The sequence below is a fragment of the Grus americana genome, chromosome 11, assembly GCF_028858705.1.
Source record: "Grus americana isolate bGruAme1 chromosome 11, bGruAme1.mat, whole genome shotgun sequence".
In the NCBI taxonomy this organism is placed as follows: domain Eukaryota; kingdom Metazoa; phylum Chordata; class Aves; order Gruiformes; family Gruidae; genus Grus; species Grus americana.
The window spans coordinates 589,215-607,420 of NC_072862.1; the positions used below are offsets into that span (position 1 = coordinate 589,215).

An 18,206-nucleotide genomic window follows, 5' to 3' on the forward strand; every position below is an offset into this window, starting at 1 on the left:
CCACAGCACCCAGCAAACCCCTTACCCATGGCAGCACGCGCAGCACGCACACCAAGCACACCAGCCTAAAGCCCCAGGCAGCCCCAGCTCTGCTTGCAGCACCGCTACCCTCACTTACAGGCTCAGTTCACTTCCAGCTAATTTATCTGATTAACACCCTAACTGCAGGGGCTGGTTAGCAGCTGCTAATTGCTCTGGTTGCTGCCTGGTTGGGAGCAGGTGGCTGGGAGGCCAAGTGCCCTTTGCCAAACCTTTGCCAGGGGCTGGAGGGAGAAGGGGCATGTCCAAGCAGAGGGTTTGGGGAGGGATGAGAAATGGGGGGATTGTGGGGTGATCGCCCTGACCATGCAGGGGAAAGGCACCTGCCTGCTGCCTGGTGGGTTGCAGGGTGCTGGGATTGCAGGTTGCTGATGGCACTCGCCATGGGGCGGACGGGGAGCCCACCCATGGGCATGGGACCCCTTCCTGGTGTGCTGGTGTGATGTGCCAGCTCCCTTCACCCAGGACAGCCCCACTGGGAAGCAGAGGGCTGCACTGCCAGGGGAGCCTGATAACAGGAAGGGGGAAACAAACCCACAAACAAGAGAAGGAAAATGCAGAGCTGCTTTGTTGACCAGCGAAGGCAGGAGGAGCAACTCTCCCACAGTAGCCCCAGGTGTGCACTTGCGAGCTGGACCCCCACTCACCCTTGCCTGCCAAATCCCACCGTGCTCAGGGGAGAGCACTCCTAGCCCCACATGCAGGCAGCCTCTCCGTGTCCCCTCTGTGCCGGCTCCTGGCTCAGTAACTGCCCTATGCCATGGGCAGCATCGTCCCATGGGCCAGGTGTGAGCTGAGCCCTCAGCCATCCGGGGTCCGCAAGGCGCCCAGGGCACTTTGTCATGACCGTGTTAAAACTAAGTCCTCCTGTGATCCTAGGGACACGTTCCCCACTGTTCGCGTGGGGTAGGATATTTGTGCTACTTTATGTTCTGTCTGTGCTCGTGAGACCAGCCTGAGTAATTCACCAACGGCTCTTTGGTGCAGGAACAGCGCAAAGGTCCCCACCGTGGGGACTGCTGTGTTTCTCCACAGCGCCGCGTCAGTCCCTCTTTACACGGAGTCACGAGGCTTTCGTACGCATCATCTGTCAAAGCTGCTGCTTTGGGCTGCAAGCCTGAGGAAGGGCCGGGATTACGTGACAGCAGGGCTGGTTCATGGCCCGACTCAGTGGATGTGTTAGTGCGCCAATGTACGTGCAAAGCGCTGCCCAGAAAGCCCTTCATCGAGGTCTGCGCCCACCTGCTGAGCCCGGGGGCTGGATCCCAGCAGGGGACCAGGGTGCCAGCAGGAGCCAGGTCTGGAGCAAGGATCTGGGAGAAGCACACAGTGCCCGGACCCCCACATGCCTGGTTTCGCCCGAACCAGCACCGCCGGCCTGTTCCCTGCTCCATTTCCAGTCCATTTCTGAATTCCCCAGGAAGGGACCAGTGGGGACACTGGAGGGCTGCAGGGGTGGCACACCGCAAGGATAGTTGCATCTCTTCCAAACATTTCCTTCTCCTGGATCTGGTCATCACCTCTCCGGCAGCTCCGTGATGCCTCTGGCACCCTCCTGGGCTGGCGGGGGGGGGGTCCCAAACCCTCGCTTGCCCCTACCACCACCGGTAGCAGCCGTAGGGCTGGGCATCGCGTGGGATGACAGCCTGTGGGCTCGGGGCCAGGACATCACCAGCATGTGCTGGGGCTGCTCCACCACAGGTGGGAAAGCTGCAGCACCAAGCGTTGCACGGCTCTGGTGGAGCACAGCCTCGCGGACAGCAAATAAACACCAAATTCTTCCTCCTCTTCCCTCCAAAACCAGCTCCCAGATTTGAAGTACATGAATCAGGCATCAGCCTAAACACTGAATTATTCATAAACCTCTAATCTTTAGATTTCACTGAATATGCAGAAGTATCGATAAAAAAAAATAATGAGAGAATTGTACTTGCAAATTGCTCTTTATTAAAGGTTTAACTTGCACGGGTTCTATATGTTCCCTATTAGACCTTGCAAAGCTGCATAGGATTAGAAATCAGAGAGGATAATAACGTACAAAAATAGTTTCAAATGTTGATAACGCTGAACAGCGAGAAAAACATCTTATTTGTATAACTGAGCTAAAAATAAAAATGAAGAACACTGCTACAATTGCAATATGCCATCTTGTAGTGCTTAAAACATATGTCGACGTCTCTGAGCCATATGCTCCCATGTCTTGCCTGCTACAGCGTGGAGGGAAGCTTAGCGATGCACCGATCAATCCTCAAAAGCACAAGCACTGCCCAAACCCCCTACCTGGGCCGAAGCCAAACTGATTGCAGCTGAAACGGGAGGTGTGGGGGAGGCCCGGGAGGAGCGTGTGTGCCTCGGGGCACGGCCGCGGGGCGCCCGGAGGTGCCCGGGAGGAGCGGCGGTGCTACGGGGAGGGGGTGCTGCCTGCGGGGGACATCGAGCGGGGCTGCGGACACCGGGTGCGTGCGGCCGGGGCCAGCGCCGAGCCCTCCCCGAGCACACCGGGCTGCGGCCGCACATGGCCGTGCCGGGCCGTGCCCTTCCGTGCCGCCTGCTTGCTGGGCAGCGCCCGCAGCCGTCGCCTCTGCAGCACGGAGGGGCCGTGCGACCGCGCGGGTCGGTGCCCCCCGGGGCAGGGCCGCAGCACCGGGCAGGGCCGGGCGCGTCTCGCCGCAGCCGGAGTAGCCCCCGGGCAGCCGGAGCCGGGCGGCAGCGCCGGGAGGTGGCCCGGGCCCCAGCCCCCGCGGCGGCGGGGCGGCTCTGCCGCGGCCCGGGGCTCGCCCAGGCGAGGGGGTGTCGGGGCCAGGGGTCTGCGCTGGAGCAGGGGGCGCGGGCCCTCAGCAAGGCGACAGAAAAGCACGGATTTACGCCAGTGGAGGAGCTAAGCCTTTGCGTTTTAATTACAAAACGTGTGTACACATTTACAGCCTTGTTCCCAGGGTTCCTAGTGCCAGGAGAGAGGAGCCCGCCCCGTGGGGCCGTGGCCGCGGTGAGGCGGGGGCGGGCGGTGGCGGCGGGGCTAGGTTCGTGCTCCCGGGGCGCCGGCGTGCCCCCCGAGCACCGGCCGCTCCGGCGGGGCCTACGCGGGAGAGACCTGGCTGGTGGAGACGGAGGAGGTCTCTGTCTTGCCGGCAGACGTGTCCTCGTCGCCCAGCGGGTTCTTGCCGCAGCAGAGGGTGGTGATCATGCAGTTACGGAACTGGAAGAGAGCGGAGCCCGGCGTGAGGTGCGCGGGCGTCAGGCGGCTCGGGCTGGGAAGCCCCCAGGCACCACAGCGCGGGAGGCGCCACGCCGGTGGTCTCCTTCCCGGCTGCCCGCTACCTGCTGCCCTCCCTGCCCGCTGCCCTCCCTGCCCGCTGCCCTGCCTGCCCGCTGCCTGCCCTGCCCGCTGCCCGCCGCCTGCTGCCCTCCCTGCCCGCTGCCTGCCCTGCCCGCTGCCCGCCGCTCGGGCCGGGGCAGACGCAGCCCCAGCTCCTCCACCCACCCAGCGCCGGGGTCATTTCAGACGGGATGGGCTTGCTTTTATGAGATTTACACAATGCCAGGGATGAGCCCTGCAGTCGCCCTCCTGCATGCAGGAACAAGGTCACCTGAAACAAACACCCCTCCCGGCCCACCGGTACCTCGAGGTGCCCCGTCTCTCTGCACACAGGTGTAAAGTGAAATGCAGAAAAGGAGATTGCCTGGCATCCTGCCAGTTACCTGTTTGTTCATTACGATGTAGATCACAGGGTTGTAGATGGCGGAGCTCTTGGCAAAGAAAGCCGGGATGGTCATGAAGACGGGCCCGAAGTCCGACCCCTGGTTGGTGAAGATGTAGAAAGCGACGCTGGCGTAGGGGACCCAGCAGATCAGGAAGGCGATGACCATGATGATGACCATGCGGGTCACTTCTTTCTCTGCCTTTTGGGTGGTGGCAGACTCCTGCTGCTGGGCGGCAGCCTGCGGGCGGAAGGGAACGGAAACGTGATAGAGCTGGGGAGGGCTGCGCCGGCATGGGACACAGGGTCGGGCTTGGGGTAGCTGAGCTGCACATCTGTAGTTGGCCATTTTCCCCCTTGGTGGAGGGCCAGCATGGCCCCTGAGGGCCCTTTTTGTCACCAGTCTGGAGCCTGGCGTGGGCCCCTTCCCAGCACGGGGGACGGGGGTGGCCCCTGGCCCACCGCCACTGGCAGGTACCCACCTCCTTGACAGTGCAGACCAGGTTCCCATAGCAGAAGAAAATGACCGTCAGCGGGATCGTGAAGTGAACCACAAACATGTAGATGACGAAAGATTCGTTGTTGATCTCTGGCTTCAGAGTGTAATAGTCGATCCCGCACGAGCACTGCATGCCCTCGGGGATGTACCTGCAAGGTGAGCCAGGGAGGTCAGTGCCCAGCGGAGGAGATCGGCTGGGAGCCACAACCAAGCTGCCGCAGCCCCAGGCACAGCAGCCTCCCTACCTGGACCAGCCGAAGAGTGGGGGAGCCGCACATGCCAAGGCCATGATCCAGGAGAAGGCAACGCCCATGATGGCATGGTTCTCCCCGAAGCGGAAGTTGCTCATGGGCTTGCAGACCACTACGTATCTTTCGATGGCCAGGACAACCAGCGACCAGAGAGCAATTTCACCTGCACCAACGAGAGAGAGGGATGGGGACACAGGGACTTTGAGCAACAGGAGGAGAAAATCACACTGATGCCAGCACGAGGCCTCTTTGAGCTGTTGTTCCCGAGGAAGACTCCTGGCAGCAGGTAAATCAACACCAAGGGTTCGGAGAGAGAAATGAACAAAGGCCAAGTGCAGCTGCAGTAGGAAGGTATGAGAAGGCACCTCTCACTGCACCGCTGACCCACCGTAACTGCTTTGCTGCTCTGTTCTGAGATCCATGCCTGGACCCTACCACTTGTCCCGGACAGCACCTGCAAGCCTACGGTCCCACTTTGAGATGCAGCGAGTGCCCAGGATTTCCCCTCGCTACCCACAGCTTCCCAGGAAACTTGTGCCACAAGGACCAAACCAGTAAAACAGCTGCCTGTGGCTGAAGCCTGGGCTGAACAGAGGAGGGCATTTTTAGACATACAATTTTTATTTAACATCTGTTTCGGTCAAAGCCTGGCTGGCAGGGGGAGCAGAGCCAGCTTTGCTAGCCTGCGCCACCCTGCACCGCATCACAGCAAATGACAGACTCAGCCCCACGAAACACGAGGAACAAATTTGTCATCTCTCAAGTCAGAAAGCAAGCCAAAAAGATGTGCAAATCCAACAGCTGCAAAATCTGCTACTGGTTGCTTTTCATTGCTGCACTGTTGTTCTCAGGATACCGAGCAGGTGGCTACCAAAATAAGGTTTTAAAAAAAAAAAAAAAGGTGTCATTTGTCACTTTCTTCACCTCCCACCCTGACACACTGCAACTGCCTTGGCCCACATCAGCAACAGACCAAGGACCTTCCAGATTCCGTGTTTTTCCAAGATCATCTGGGCATCCTCCCTCCTCCTAAAATCCGGGGCTATTCCTAGCAGAAGATTTTTGAATATTTAGAAAACTTACCGCCCAGTGTAGCAAAGAAGCCTTCAATGTAGCACCCTGTTACTCCAAAGACAAAGTACCCATTCATCGAAGTGTACATGGTGGTCGTGAAGCCTCCAAAGACCATGAAGAGGTCAGCGACCGCCAGGTTCAGAAGGATGTAGTTTAGAGGTGTCCGGAGCTTCTTGTGCTGGATGGTGACGTACAGCGTGAGGAAGTTGATAGGGAAGCCGAGCAGGATCAGCATGAACATGTAGGCAGCCAGCGCCGAGAACTTCCAGGGCTCAGCCAGGTAGTACTGGGGGTACTCGAAGGGGCTCCGCACCACCCCGGTCTTGTTGGACATGGGCACGTAGAAGTCTTGGCCTTCTGTCCCGTTCATGGTTGCGGTTCGTGAGGTGCCTTTTGCTCTTACTCAGGGGTGTTGTTTGAGCGTGGGGGGATCGCCTCTGAAGTGGGGCTCCCGCCACCTCTCAGCCTTCGCCGTCACCCCGAGGAGAAGTGGCTACGCTCACCTCTGCAGGGCGCCCCTTATAAAGTGCCCCCGGGGTAAGCTCCAGGCATTGGTGTCAGCGCGATTAGGGCTTAGAGAGTTATTAATCATAATCATCCAGGGGTAATTGGCTTTCCTGGGAAGGTATTAAGGTGACACCTGTTTCTGGCCTGCGCTGTCATTGTTGGAGACCACGGCTCATGGTTATATATAAAGAGGTAGCTCTGCACCGCACCTTTCATTTGGGGGGGCCCAAACCAGACGGCAGCTCCACTCACGCAGCCTTGCTCCTCAGCATGGCTGTGCTCCCCAGGGAGCAAGGGTCTTGGGGGGGGCCTGCACCCATGGCAGTCTTTGCACCCCGTGATCCAGAGCTGGACATCCTTGGCTCATGCTGCCATCGCCCAGGGGCCACTTGCTCCCCCCACCCAAGGCCCCCAGCCCACACTCCACAGGCACTCGGGTGCGCTGCCCATCCGTGTGGAATGCCTGTTTCCCCACAGAGGAGCACCAGGAATGGGATGCATTGCCATGGGGGTGCCAGGGGAGGAGGAGGCACACGGGGATCCTTCTCTTGGTCGTGCTGTCTCGTGGCTCGGGCTGAGCTTTCAGCTCTTGCCAACAAACAGAAGCGCCTTTCTGTCCCCCCTTAACAGGAGGGAAGTTTGTGGTTCAGAACCCCACGACTGTGGGTTTGGGGGCTGCAGATGGTGGCTGGGCAGGTGTAGTGTGATATCATGTGGTCCATCAGTGATAGAGGGGTGTCCCAGGGCCATTCTTACAACGAGAGAGTGGTCCATGACACCAGCTAGTCCCCACTGGAGAGCCGTTCCCACCACAACTGCCGTTCCCTGTGGGAGGCTGCAAAAAGGTGCTCTCGGGCAGCACGAGCATCTCCAACCCTTCTTCCACATGCTCTCGGCCACCTCCTTTCTGCTACAGGATTTGGCTGGGGAGGTTTGAACACCACAGTAAAACACTGAGCCTGCTGGCAGGTTTCCAGTTGTACCATCTCCTTCGTGCCTGGCTTTGTATGTGGTTTGGGTCATGCCAATTACATTGGTAACACCTAACAAATAACCTAGTCCATCTGTCCTGGACAGGCATCGTTCTGCACTGGGGCTGAGAAGGCTGCTGGGCCAGGGCACTGAAGGGAGTTCCTGAGCTGAAGCCAACACTCAACTTCATATGCTGGTTGACAGACATCTTCGGTCTCCCCAAAACCTTGCAGAATTGTCAAATTCCACAGGGGAATCTGTTGTTGGAGCCTCCCATGTCCCCCGTGTCTCTCTGCCTCCTCACTTACCGCACTCCGTTGTGCTTGAAATGTCCTTTGTGCCAGCCAGCAACTGAGTTAGACGTTACCTTTTCTTAATTTTTCAGAGGCAGTGGGACAGGACGTACAGCAGAGCAAGCACAACAAAGCCAACCGCAGAGGATGTCTCTTCTGGAGAAGGTGGTTCCTTACAGTTTGCACCACCATGGTTAATCTTTTAAGCTCCAAAGCTATTTTCCCCATCTCTTCTCTTTTTTTGCATCCCCTGTTTATCACCTTTCTTGGTAGCAGTCAGTAACGTTCCAGCTGGCAGGCAGGTACCAGCTGGTTCCCCCGCAGAGGCCAGGCAAGGACTGTCTGCTCTGCCCCTTGGTACGGGACGGGCTAGGGGGGACCTGAGCAGCTCCCCATGCCGTTTTGGCTGCAGCCCGGGGCTGAGCTGAGTGCTCCTTGCAGCCAGGAGCGGAGGAGTGGGCAATCGTGAGTGCCACGTCCAGCACGGGAGGATGTGCCAGAGCCGCTGGAGTTCATGGGTGTGAGGTGGGCAGAAGCTGACGTCCTCTTGGCCTTAATAAACTTCCTTTTGTCCTGGCCCAGTTGTTACCAGTGTTCCCTGTGGGTTAGCTTAGCACATGCAAAAAGTTTAAAGGAAAAAAGCACAAAGCGCTGTATTCTCTTTAAAGAACAGACCAAGCCTTCACTCTGAGTGGGGAAGGTCAGAGGGAGCTGAAGTGCTGGCGCCACGGACAAAGGAAGACCTGGCTGGCTGTAGCCAAAGGCGGGCCGCGATCACTCTGGACAGTCCCAAAGGTCTTCCTTCACGTTAACGTGAAAACACCACGTCCTCACACACGCTCTGCTCATCCTAAGTCCCTCTCAATTAACTTTTCACACGTGTTGCCAAGGCCAGAGCAGTGCTACCACCTAACTGCAAATGCAGCTGTTCATACTTGTACCTGGGCATAGAAGAAGGATTAAAGGTTTATCTTCCCAATACACAAATATGCCACCTTAAGCTCTGATGCAATAAGCCACTGCTGAGGTCAGCAGCTGCTGCTCGGAGCTTAGGGCCAGTGTGCGTCACCACTGGAGTACAGCAGTTGGACAGGCAAGTCGTAATGGGGCGGAACAGTGCAAATCGAAGAAAACAGCTGGTCAACCACTCATGGCAGCTTCAGACAAAAGCACCGTGGTGGGACTTCTTGTACATCCAGGGACTTCGTGTCATGAAGTTACCCGAGAGCTTTGGCGGCACAGGGCAGTCTGGAACCAGAACATCTTCACAGTGTACGAGAGGCGTTGGGTAGGCTTTTGCCTGGAGAAGCCCAATACACTTTTCAAACCTAGCTGTATTCACAGAGTTGTTTAAAAAAGGAAAAAAGCTTCCTTGCTTGATCCATTTTGTCTCTGTGTCACAGCAAGCCCTATCTATTTATTTTTATAATTTTTCATTCCCACTAGCTCTACAAAACCAGCTCAGTTCCGGGAGAATGAGCCGAATTCCATTCTGGCTCACATCTCAAACAGCATTGTTTATCCATGTCAATCGCAAAGTCTTCACTGCAAACAGTGACAGATGAGTCAAAAAGCAGACGAGCAGTAATTAGAACAGAATGTTTTTAAAGTGGTAAATTAAGCAAACTTGGTCAGGAAGCACTGAGGGACTCAGAAACCCTGTAGTGCCACTGCAGAGGGTCACTCTCGAGAGGAGCTCGAGCAGACATGGAGACACCGCTGGTTTCACTCGCAAAGTGCTGTTCACGTGGTAGCTGCTGTACCTCAGCCAACAGCTTAAGACAGTAAAGTAGAATATTGTTTCCCACTCAAAACAAAGGGAGGCTGTGACAGACGGGATGTCATAACAATAGAACTCATGGTAACATGGGCACAATTTATACTGGATTAAAGTCAAAAGATCTATCACTTCCCAGCTCAAATCCAGCCCAGCTGGTTACCTACACAAATTCTCCTGCTGTCAGAGAACTACTCGGTGACTGTCCTCGGAGGATTCAGCTACCTGGGAGCACAGCAGGGCTGGGGCTGGCTGGGATGGAGTTAACTTTCCTCACAGCAGCCACGTGGTGCCGAGTTCTGGATTTGTGTCTGACCCAGCGCTGATAACACCGCAGGGTTGTAGCTATAGCTGAGCACGGCGCTGAGGTTTCCTTCTTCCCCAGCCACAGGCCAGAGCTGGGACAGAAGCGGGCAAGGGACAGAGCTGGGACAGCTGGCCAAAGGGGTATTCCACACCAGATGATGATGTGCTCAGAAATAAAAGCTCAGGGAAAGGAGGAAGAAGGGAGGATGTTGTGTTTGTGGTGTTTGCCTTCCCAAATACCCGTTACTCATACTCTCCAAGAAGCAGGCTGGACATCTGCCTGCCACGGGGAAGTGGTGAACAAATTCCTTATTGCTTTGCTTGCACGCACAGCTTTGCTTTGCTTACTAAACTGTCTTTATCTCAACCCGTGAGCTTTTTTGCCTTCGCTCTTCTGATTTTTCTCCCCCGTCCTGCAGGGAGTGGGGGGAAGTGACAAACTACTGTGTGGGAGATTAGCTGCTGCTGGGACTGGCCCACCGTGCTTGGTCAAGCAGCTGCATCATTAAAGTCCCCTCAGCCTCAGCAAGAGGCTGAAGTAGAAGGCGGCAGCCCCATCTCTTCTCACCTCTACATGCTGCTTGCCTGTGGCTCTGGACTGAAATAATGCTGGAGAAATACTGCTCAGAAATACTCCTTCAGCACATCGCTCCACTGGTCGGCACACAGCCGAGGGATCCGCGCAAGCTGAGGCAGGCGTGTGCGCCCCCACCGCAAAGGTACGCTCGGATCACAAGCGCCGCAAGGACTGACAGGATGCCAGGAGTCATGGGAACTATCCCGATTTCAGTACTGCAGCACATCACGGACGATTTTCTCAGCAGACAACGAAGAGCTCTCCTGTCTTGGGTATGGACGGGGTGCTGTGGGAAACCACTGAGCCCTCAACGGCTTTGCATTCCTGCCTGGCACCCCGACATATTTAGAAGCATACAAATATATTCAGTTTAGCCCATCAGGTCAGTGGTGTTTCTTTCCTTAGTGGTGAACACACTACTGTTACTAGGATTACACACGGTGGTGGGCAGTTGAGGTACCTGTGTCTGGGTAGCTTGGTTAAGATGAACTGCAAGCTTCCACGCACAACACAGCATTTTGCATTTTAACAAGGGTGAATTCTACACAGATTAAAAGCTTTGCTCCCCCTCTTCTCAGTGTGGCTGTGAGAGATGGTCCTTGATGCCAAGATCAGTGTAACTCTTAAGATCACACTTAAGAGCTCTAAACACTAACGCTGTTCTTGCCTAAATGGAATTGGGAAAAAAAAAACAATCAAGTTCAGAAGCAGCAGCATTATAGCAAATTCCGAGACAAAGAGTAATGAAAAATAGTCCCCTTTATTTGAAGATCTGTCAATAACAAGTACATATTAAGGAACAAATCAAGTCCTAGCACAAGAGTAAAACCAAGGATTACTTCAAGGCTGAACTTGACCCTAGAAAACAATCTGTGGCACTTCAGCTGCTTACCTGGGAAACGTAGAGGACATTCACAAACAACAGACATTTTCATTTAAAAAAATAGTTACATTTCTTCGACTCAGTTCCACTCCTACATACAAAATGGAGCAAGATGACTTAACTAAGTTGTTAGGAAAACTCTCTGAAGCTAAGAAGTGTTTTGCCAAGCCAATAGGGAAGTCTGTCAGTTGAGGTAAAGATTGTTTTTCTTCATTGGTTTGACTCATCTATTCTCCGTCGACAGAACGGACAACAATTATGCTGGAGTACGAGAAGCTCATAGTCTTCTGTGTGAAACATCTGTTAATTGGGAACAGATTTAAGGACAAGTTAGCCTGTGACTAGCTCAAAGAAAATGCAAACTGAGCTCAACGGCTTCTCCATGGCACATTTATTCTGAAGCTACCATCACGAGAATGGGTCCTCTTACTTTGGATTTCTTGAGAGCACTATAACTTGGAATGGAGCAGCAAGCATTTCACAGACCACTGCCAGTGTTGCTGAAGAGGCACAAACCAATTAATTACTTTTGCAGAAGGAAGGACAAAAATTACAGTTTCCGTGTAAGCAAATGTGACTGAATTCCAGAAATTCAAAAAGCCACTCCTGAGGGGGGAAGGAGAGGGACTGAACCACAAGCTAACTTAGCTACTGACTGACTTTCCCTACTAGACCAGGCTCAATGTCAGAGGGGCAGAGCAAGAAGAAATAAGTACAAATCAGCATTTGTTGTTCAGCCAAGGTTTGCTCGAGAGGCTCTGACTTGCTGTCAGTGCAACTGCTCAAATTCAGCTCCCTCAAAGTTTTCAGAAGGCAGCTGTTCCTCTGTGCATCACACAGCTTATTTTTTAGTTGTCGTTGCCTTCCCGTCTCCACATCACTCAGGAATTTGTTGAATACATTTTAAAGTATGAGGTTTCAATGATGAGAATTGTTTCAGCCATAGAGTTCTCAGTAGGGTTTTTTAGTTTGTTTTTGTTTTAAACCCCTCCATGAAAACACTACCTGAAAACATGATGGACACATGGTAATGGAGGCATCTGGTAGCAGGGAACGGTAGTACTGCCACCGCAATGGCTTTGGCCAGCGTTTAATCAGGACGTCCCTCCGGCTCATCGACTGGAGAACAGCGCGATTCACAATCACTGGAACAAATTCTGAGCCTCCTTGCTGCAGGAGAGCAGGTTTAGAAAGCATTACTGTTACCAACTGCAAAGCCCTTTGAGGATTAATAAGATCTTGTAAGCAGCAAAGTAAAATTCAGTAGAAAAAGCTAATATAGAATTGGCCTGAGTCTAGTCCCACCAAACTCAGTCAGTTTTATCAACACCTTCAGCGACAGCAGCATCCAGCCACATGTCTAACTTGGTTTCAGTGAGCTTCATTATTCATTTTAACTCAATTCCTTGTAGATAATACCCATGCCTACAGTCCTTATTAAAACTTCACAGTAATGACTGCTTTATAGGTATACTGCCTAGGCACAGAAATACCCTGGGGGACAGCCCCACTGTATCATTTTATGATGATAAAACCAAATTCCAGTAATGTTTACTTTAAGATCTTTGTTGTTTTGTGGGTGTCTGGGTTTTGGTTTGTTTGTTTTTATTAAGAGAGGAGTTAACTGGTAAATTGCTTTCCCTCTCAAGTTCCATCCCTCTTTTCCAGTCCCCTGCTCTGTATCTCTCTTGCCATAGTCTTTGTGACACATTCACACCAGAAGAGCGGCATGGACTGTAAGTTAAAATTTTCTATCCGTTTCTGTTGGTAGCAGGAAAGAAGCAACTGGAAGACACAAGTAAGGCTCTTACCTCAAAGCTCAGTTTTGCTGTAAAGGGATCATCATCTTCAATAACATCTGTATTGTCATCAAGCCTCAAACTCTGTGCATCTAGATGCATTTCTTAAGGAAGAAACACGGTTCCTATAAAATTAGCTGTCCTTGCAGCAGCTAGCGCTCACAGAGTAAATATGAAAGCACACCAGCAGGACTGGTATCCTTCTCGCTCCAGAGGGTCAGAGTATCCTCAAACTGCTACAGTGCCTAGACTATTATAGACGGTACTAGGGAAGGGCTTGCTCTGAGTCACAGCAAGTGCGGAATCTATCATTGCAGCTGCTGTAGAAAGGCAAAACTGACCACAACCAAGTGTGACATCAGCTCTGCCTTCTTTCCCTCTCTGCCCCCTTCTGACAGATGACAAAAAGCAAACGAAGCAACCTATTTTCATTACGTTCTGAGCAGCATTAGTTGGAGATTGTGTTTTCTTGTGCATTACTCTGCGGCCCCCCCAGCAACCGGGAGCTCTGGATGCCAAAGCATTACAAAACAGATCCCAACAGGAATGGTTATGAAGCAAGTCCATGCTGGTGGACTTGGCTAAGAGAAGGCACCCTCTAAAGCAGCCGTTATTGGAAGTGAATAACACACTTCAGATTCTCCCCATTCTTTACAGAAAGCAGTTAAAACAGAATAGGTAAAGCATGGCATTCCCCTGTTAAAAAAAAATATTTCACATGATTAGAAACAAATCGTCCTGATGAAAAAGCTTTATGAAAATATCAGGTTTAGTTAAAACATCACTTTTGTTGTTATACTAACTTGAAAAGGAAACATGATGCAATTGTACTCACATCAGTCATATGACAAAAAGAAAATTTTAAACCTAAGGGGGGGAAAAAGAAATTCAAACTTACTACTCTTTTCCCTCTAAGAAAAAGGCTGGAAACCAATTTTAACCAAAAGGATACGGTCACTCATCATCTCTTGCCATTTATTCTCTCTTTTATTCACCCTTGGAGCTTCAAGATCAATGAGAGCTACAGCTTCTTCATCTGTGATGCCATCTTCCAAATAGAACTCAACCAGATGCAGTACTTCTAAAGGGGTGTGAAAAGCAAAGAGTGTTTGACCTGCAAGAACTCAGAAAATGCCTCCTAGAAGACACTGTGCCCCTTAAGAAATGAACACCCTCTGGCTTCTATGATGGTAGTGCTCTGCCCGCATATCTCATGAAGCAATTTAAATAAAACAAAACAAACCCCCTTCAACTTCTCAAAGGATTGCATCTGTGTTAATGAAACACTTTATACATTCAGTGTCTCACAATAGAGCAATGCTTTACTTCTGCTGCTATCTTGCAATGAAATTCAACGATCCCTGGGACAAGAGGCAGCCACTTAACCAAATCTAACAACATTAAAAGGGAAGATTTGTTTGTCCAAATAACACTGCAGAGAGAACAAATTAAGTATTAACCTACTCTGTTCAGTTAACATTTATCTACTTGAAAAGCACAACCAAATGTGATATTCCAACGCACCGTAGGAGGAAGCGGAGAAGACAAAAGGTTGTCTGCAGTTAATGCAGACGTTCCCCAAGTTATTTAGCAGAGGGTTGTTGGTAGAGCACCTGTAACACAAGGGCACGAGCTCCTGCAAAGACACATACAGAGCACAGTAATCATGAACAGATCAGCACTCCTGAACTCTTTGTTTTCAATTAAATATGGGCTCCTTAGGTTTACACCACTGATATTACATCAGCATTAATCTGGAGAAATACTGCTGTGAAATCAGATCCTTTAACATCTGCAAATGCTTTCCCTTTTTAATAAAACAGCAAGTTTTCACATTAAAAATAGCTGTCTTCACCATTCTAACAATTAAATTTTCACCTTGCCTTTGCAGTAACAGAAGCAGAATTCTGGATCAAATACACAGCAACAAAAGAAGTCAAAGAGAAGGTTACTGAAGCAAAGATTTTTGCTCTAAGGTTTGGTCAAATTTAAGTTCTCCAATTAATTCATCTCTCTTCTAGAGCAGTTATTTCAGACAGTTCTTAAGATTGTGTTTCTATTATTTCAGGTGGCCAGGTGCATGTTCACTTGCACAATACAATTTATTTTTAGCGAGTAGTCGATGAGACATGGCTTTACAGAACACTGCAGAAAGTCAGACTTCAGTTAAAGAAGAAAAGGTGTTAAAATAAGACTTAAGGAAGGAAGGTCATTCAAGGGGTAGGGGGAGGAGGGAAGGAGTGCTAGGAGTGGGACAAATCAAAGTGACCTCCAGCCAGAGAGAGAGACAAAGACTGTGGAGTAATTGCATGCGGATTGGAGAGAAAAAGGCTTGAAAGAATTAATAGGCAGATAGGAAGGTAGACGCCAGGACAGGAGAGGGAGGATGGAATCTGCCCATAAAGAGAAGACTGATTTTAATTTGTTCTCAGGAGCAAAAGGAAGTCTGACCTGAAAAATAACGATAAAAGGACAGCGTTTCCAGCAGAAATACAATTATATCACAGAGCTATGCATAATATATTTCAGACCTTTTTGTGTGCACAGCAACTCAGATTCTCGGATTAGGCCACATATTAACGATTAACATGAAACACATTACAACTTACTTCACTGTCATGGAATGGCTTGGATCGGATTGTCAGGCTGCCCAGCTCAATTGATTTCTGGAACCTGGCTGGGATCTGCAGTCCCTGTAACTTGTCATAGGCATGACGAGCCAGTTTATAAGCCCCAAGAGCTTTACTCTGTTTTGCCAGGGCAAATAATGTATTCCTATAATTTAATTAAGGAATAAAAATATATATGGCATTTAGGAAAAACTGCAATACTTCTTCTAAAATCAGAGAAGTTGTACAATGAAGCATATCCAACACTGGTACTCTAAACAGGTTTTAACAAGACAAATCTATTTATGTAACTCCATTTAAAAACAAGTGTGAAAGGACTATCAAAATGTCTGTGGGCAATTATTAGCAAGGTAAGGAACTGACCCTACATAAACACTGCTTTGGTTAAATAGTCTGACTCCATTTACAAAATTTCAGTAATTTAAGCGTGAATGGATTTTCCCCCAGCCAAAAAACCCCAAAAAACCCCTCAACACCAGCAGCCCACTGACACCAACTAAATACACCTGATCTGATTGGAAATAAAGCATAAGCTCTGTGTCACTGACCAAGGGTTGTGCTTCCCTTTCAGCAGCGTATAACGGTAACTGCTGTTTAGAAAGCTACTGGTCACAAGGCACGTTATGAAAGACTTTATGAAATACTGTACATTTATAAGCGAGGAAGTCATGAAAAGGGAAGCTAACATCCCATCCAAAGCCATAAATGAAGTGAAAACAAGACAATCAGGCCTCCCTGTGGCATCCAGCGACCCTTCTTGTTATCTTTTACAGACAGGTGCATTTCCACAGGGTTCACGCAGAGTGTTTGAGGTACTCTCCAAAGCTGCAATATGCCCTAACAAAGCTGTGCAAACATTAGCCTGACAGACACTACACAGCTATACCAGCAAAATATGTGAAGCAAAAGCTCCCGGCTGGTTTTTTTCCGCCCCCCCTCCTGTCTCAGTTCAGTCTCCTTGCAACAACACTGTCAAGACTCAGAGCCAACATCCTGTTGCAGTGACTGGTATCCTAGAGCTTGCTTCTCTGACAAAGGTGATACACCAGACTGGGTGGGTGGTTTTGAGAATTACATGTTAGTTGATTTGTACAGCTCTCCAAAGCTATTTAAAAAAAGGTAGTGCGGTTAAACACACAATGGCTTGAAGATGCTGATTATTTCCTTACGGACAAAAGTCAGTTTCCAGTACCAATGGCTGAAAACTGAAGATACCCTACAGGAGATCTCTGCATTGTGGATCAACATCAATTATTCATGTATCTCACAAGATAACTTCTAGATTTTGTACTGTATTGGAAGGATACACTTTTGAGATCCCCAAAGGAGTCTCCTTTGTTAAGCTGTGAAGCAGAAACCTGGAAATATTGAAGAGGGTTTCAGGCAAGTGGAAACTGAAAGGCTCCTCCTGCAGTATTGAAAATACAGACACATATTTCTGAGCTGGAAAACCAACAACTCATATCACTAAGCATCACAGCACTAGGCGTCTCAAGTACTGTGCTTCTTTCAAACAGTTGCAAAAAGAAGAGGTGCTGACAGAATACAGCAAGTGGATTTTTTGCATGTCTTTATCACCAAAGCTCATGCCTGCTACATGCAGAAAAAGAGAGAAAGAGATCCATGTAGCTAAACCAGAATCTTTAACAGACTATTTAAAAATGAGGGCAGACTGGCCAGCAATAGTGAGAGTCTCCACCACTGTAAGGTCTGAAGTAGTCCGACCAGCAAAGACCTCCATAGCACAGAGTCTTCTTTTGGGCAAGGGCACAGATCAAGGGTTCTCAAATGTTTTACAAAAGATATTTTCACCACCAGTGGTGACGACATTACTATAATTGCTGGAAGAAGCAGGAGGTCCTCACTCATGCCTGCTTATCATTTTGGAGTAGTTTACACACATCACTACTGATACACGTACCACACTGTGGGAATCCCTAAGTTAGGGTTATCAGGAGCGAGCGAGTGGCTGGCGCTCAGTTACCCACTGGGGTTAAACCCCGACAGCACAGATCTGCTAAAACTGCACTGCAGTTTTTAGGAGCTAAGACAACAGAAGTTCTCGTACAGTACAGCAGAAGGCTGTATAATAAAATAAAATAAAATAAAATAAAGAAATAAAGTTACTATACAGCATCACTAATCTACACTCAATATTTAATTGCCTGAAAGTCATTAATTATTCCTAGTTATTGCTGGACTCCCTAAAGAAAAATGCTCAGGAAGCATAAATACACAACTTTTAAAGTGAATATCTTACAGTGTATCTTTGAATAGAGTGATAGACATGGTAAACTTCTGCCAAATGCTGGAAGTGATGAAACTTCTGTAACATTTCAGTCGTCTGTTTTTCATTCTCTGCAGGAGGCAAAGGCATTAGTATAAGTCTCCAAGATGAGTCTATGAGACTCAGTTGGAAGAAAACAGCATATTATAATTTTTAGCTCCTGCACTTCCAACAGAGGTATGTACCAGTTCAAGAGTGTCCACCTACCTGTGCAAGCCACACGCTATACAGACGTGCCATTTTTCTGAGCAAATTTCTGAACAAAAACAAGCATGGTAAAACACAAAACCATTGAGGCAATGGTTTTAACATAGCTAGAGGCCATAGCTTAGTTAAAGGTAGAAAATAGTAGGTGTGCATCACTGGAAACCTTATCCATAACTTCAGAGTTTACAGATAAAATGAGTTTTGCAACATTTGTTTCATAAATACTAAATCCACTACTCATCCAATTGGAAAAGTTTGCATCTCTAAAATACCTGAAGGGTAACAGATCAGCACTATCATGCATCAGCCGAACTAAAAAAGGTACTTACAGCACCAGGCAAAAGGCAGTATTATCAATCTTTTGTATTCATTATTACTAAATTACACCTATTAACTACTGGCTCCAC

General features: G+C 49.8%; 2 protein-coding genes across 5 annotated transcripts in view; both read right to left on the reverse strand.

The window, feature by feature from the left end:
* Positions 1-2,917: 2,917 nt before the first annotated feature.
* On the reverse strand, positions 2,918-6,265 carry RHO (rhodopsin). Its single transcript, XM_054838114.1, has 5 exons — positions 5,571-6,265; positions 4,482-4,650; positions 4,220-4,385; positions 3,739-3,978; positions 2,918-3,235 (listed from the first exon to the last, which is right to left on the reverse strand). Exons 1-5 carry the CDS (start codon positions 5,929-5,931, stop codon positions 3,116-3,118), a joined length of 1,056 nt encoding a protein of 351 aa, XP_054694089.1. The 5' UTR covers positions 5,932-6,265; the 3' UTR covers positions 2,918-3,115.
* Positions 6,266-10,734: 4,469 nt separating this feature from the next.
* Positions 10,735-18,206, reverse strand: part of IFT122 (intraflagellar transport 122) — a 33,467-nt gene continuing 25,995 nt past the window's right edge. For 3 of the 4 annotated variants that reach the window (XM_054838110.1, XM_054838111.1, XM_054838113.1), the window contains 8 exons: positions 17,566-17,663; positions 16,613-16,713; positions 15,285-15,450; positions 14,200-14,311; positions 13,628-13,756; positions 12,688-12,767; positions 11,882-12,046; positions 10,742-11,176 (listed from right to left, as the gene is read on the reverse strand). In XM_054838110.1, coding sequence (XP_054694085.1) covers positions 11,087-11,176; positions 11,882-12,046; positions 12,688-12,767; positions 13,628-13,756; positions 14,200-14,311; positions 15,285-15,450; positions 16,613-16,713; positions 17,566-17,663 — 941 coding nt within the window. In that variant the 3' untranslated portion in view covers positions 10,742-11,086. Of the gene's footprint in view, positions 11,177-11,881; positions 12,047-12,687; positions 12,768-13,627; positions 13,757-14,199; positions 14,312-15,284; positions 15,451-16,612; positions 16,714-17,565; positions 17,664-18,206 lie in introns of all 4 variants that reach the window. The other variant, XM_054838112.1, reaches the window with a different exon arrangement.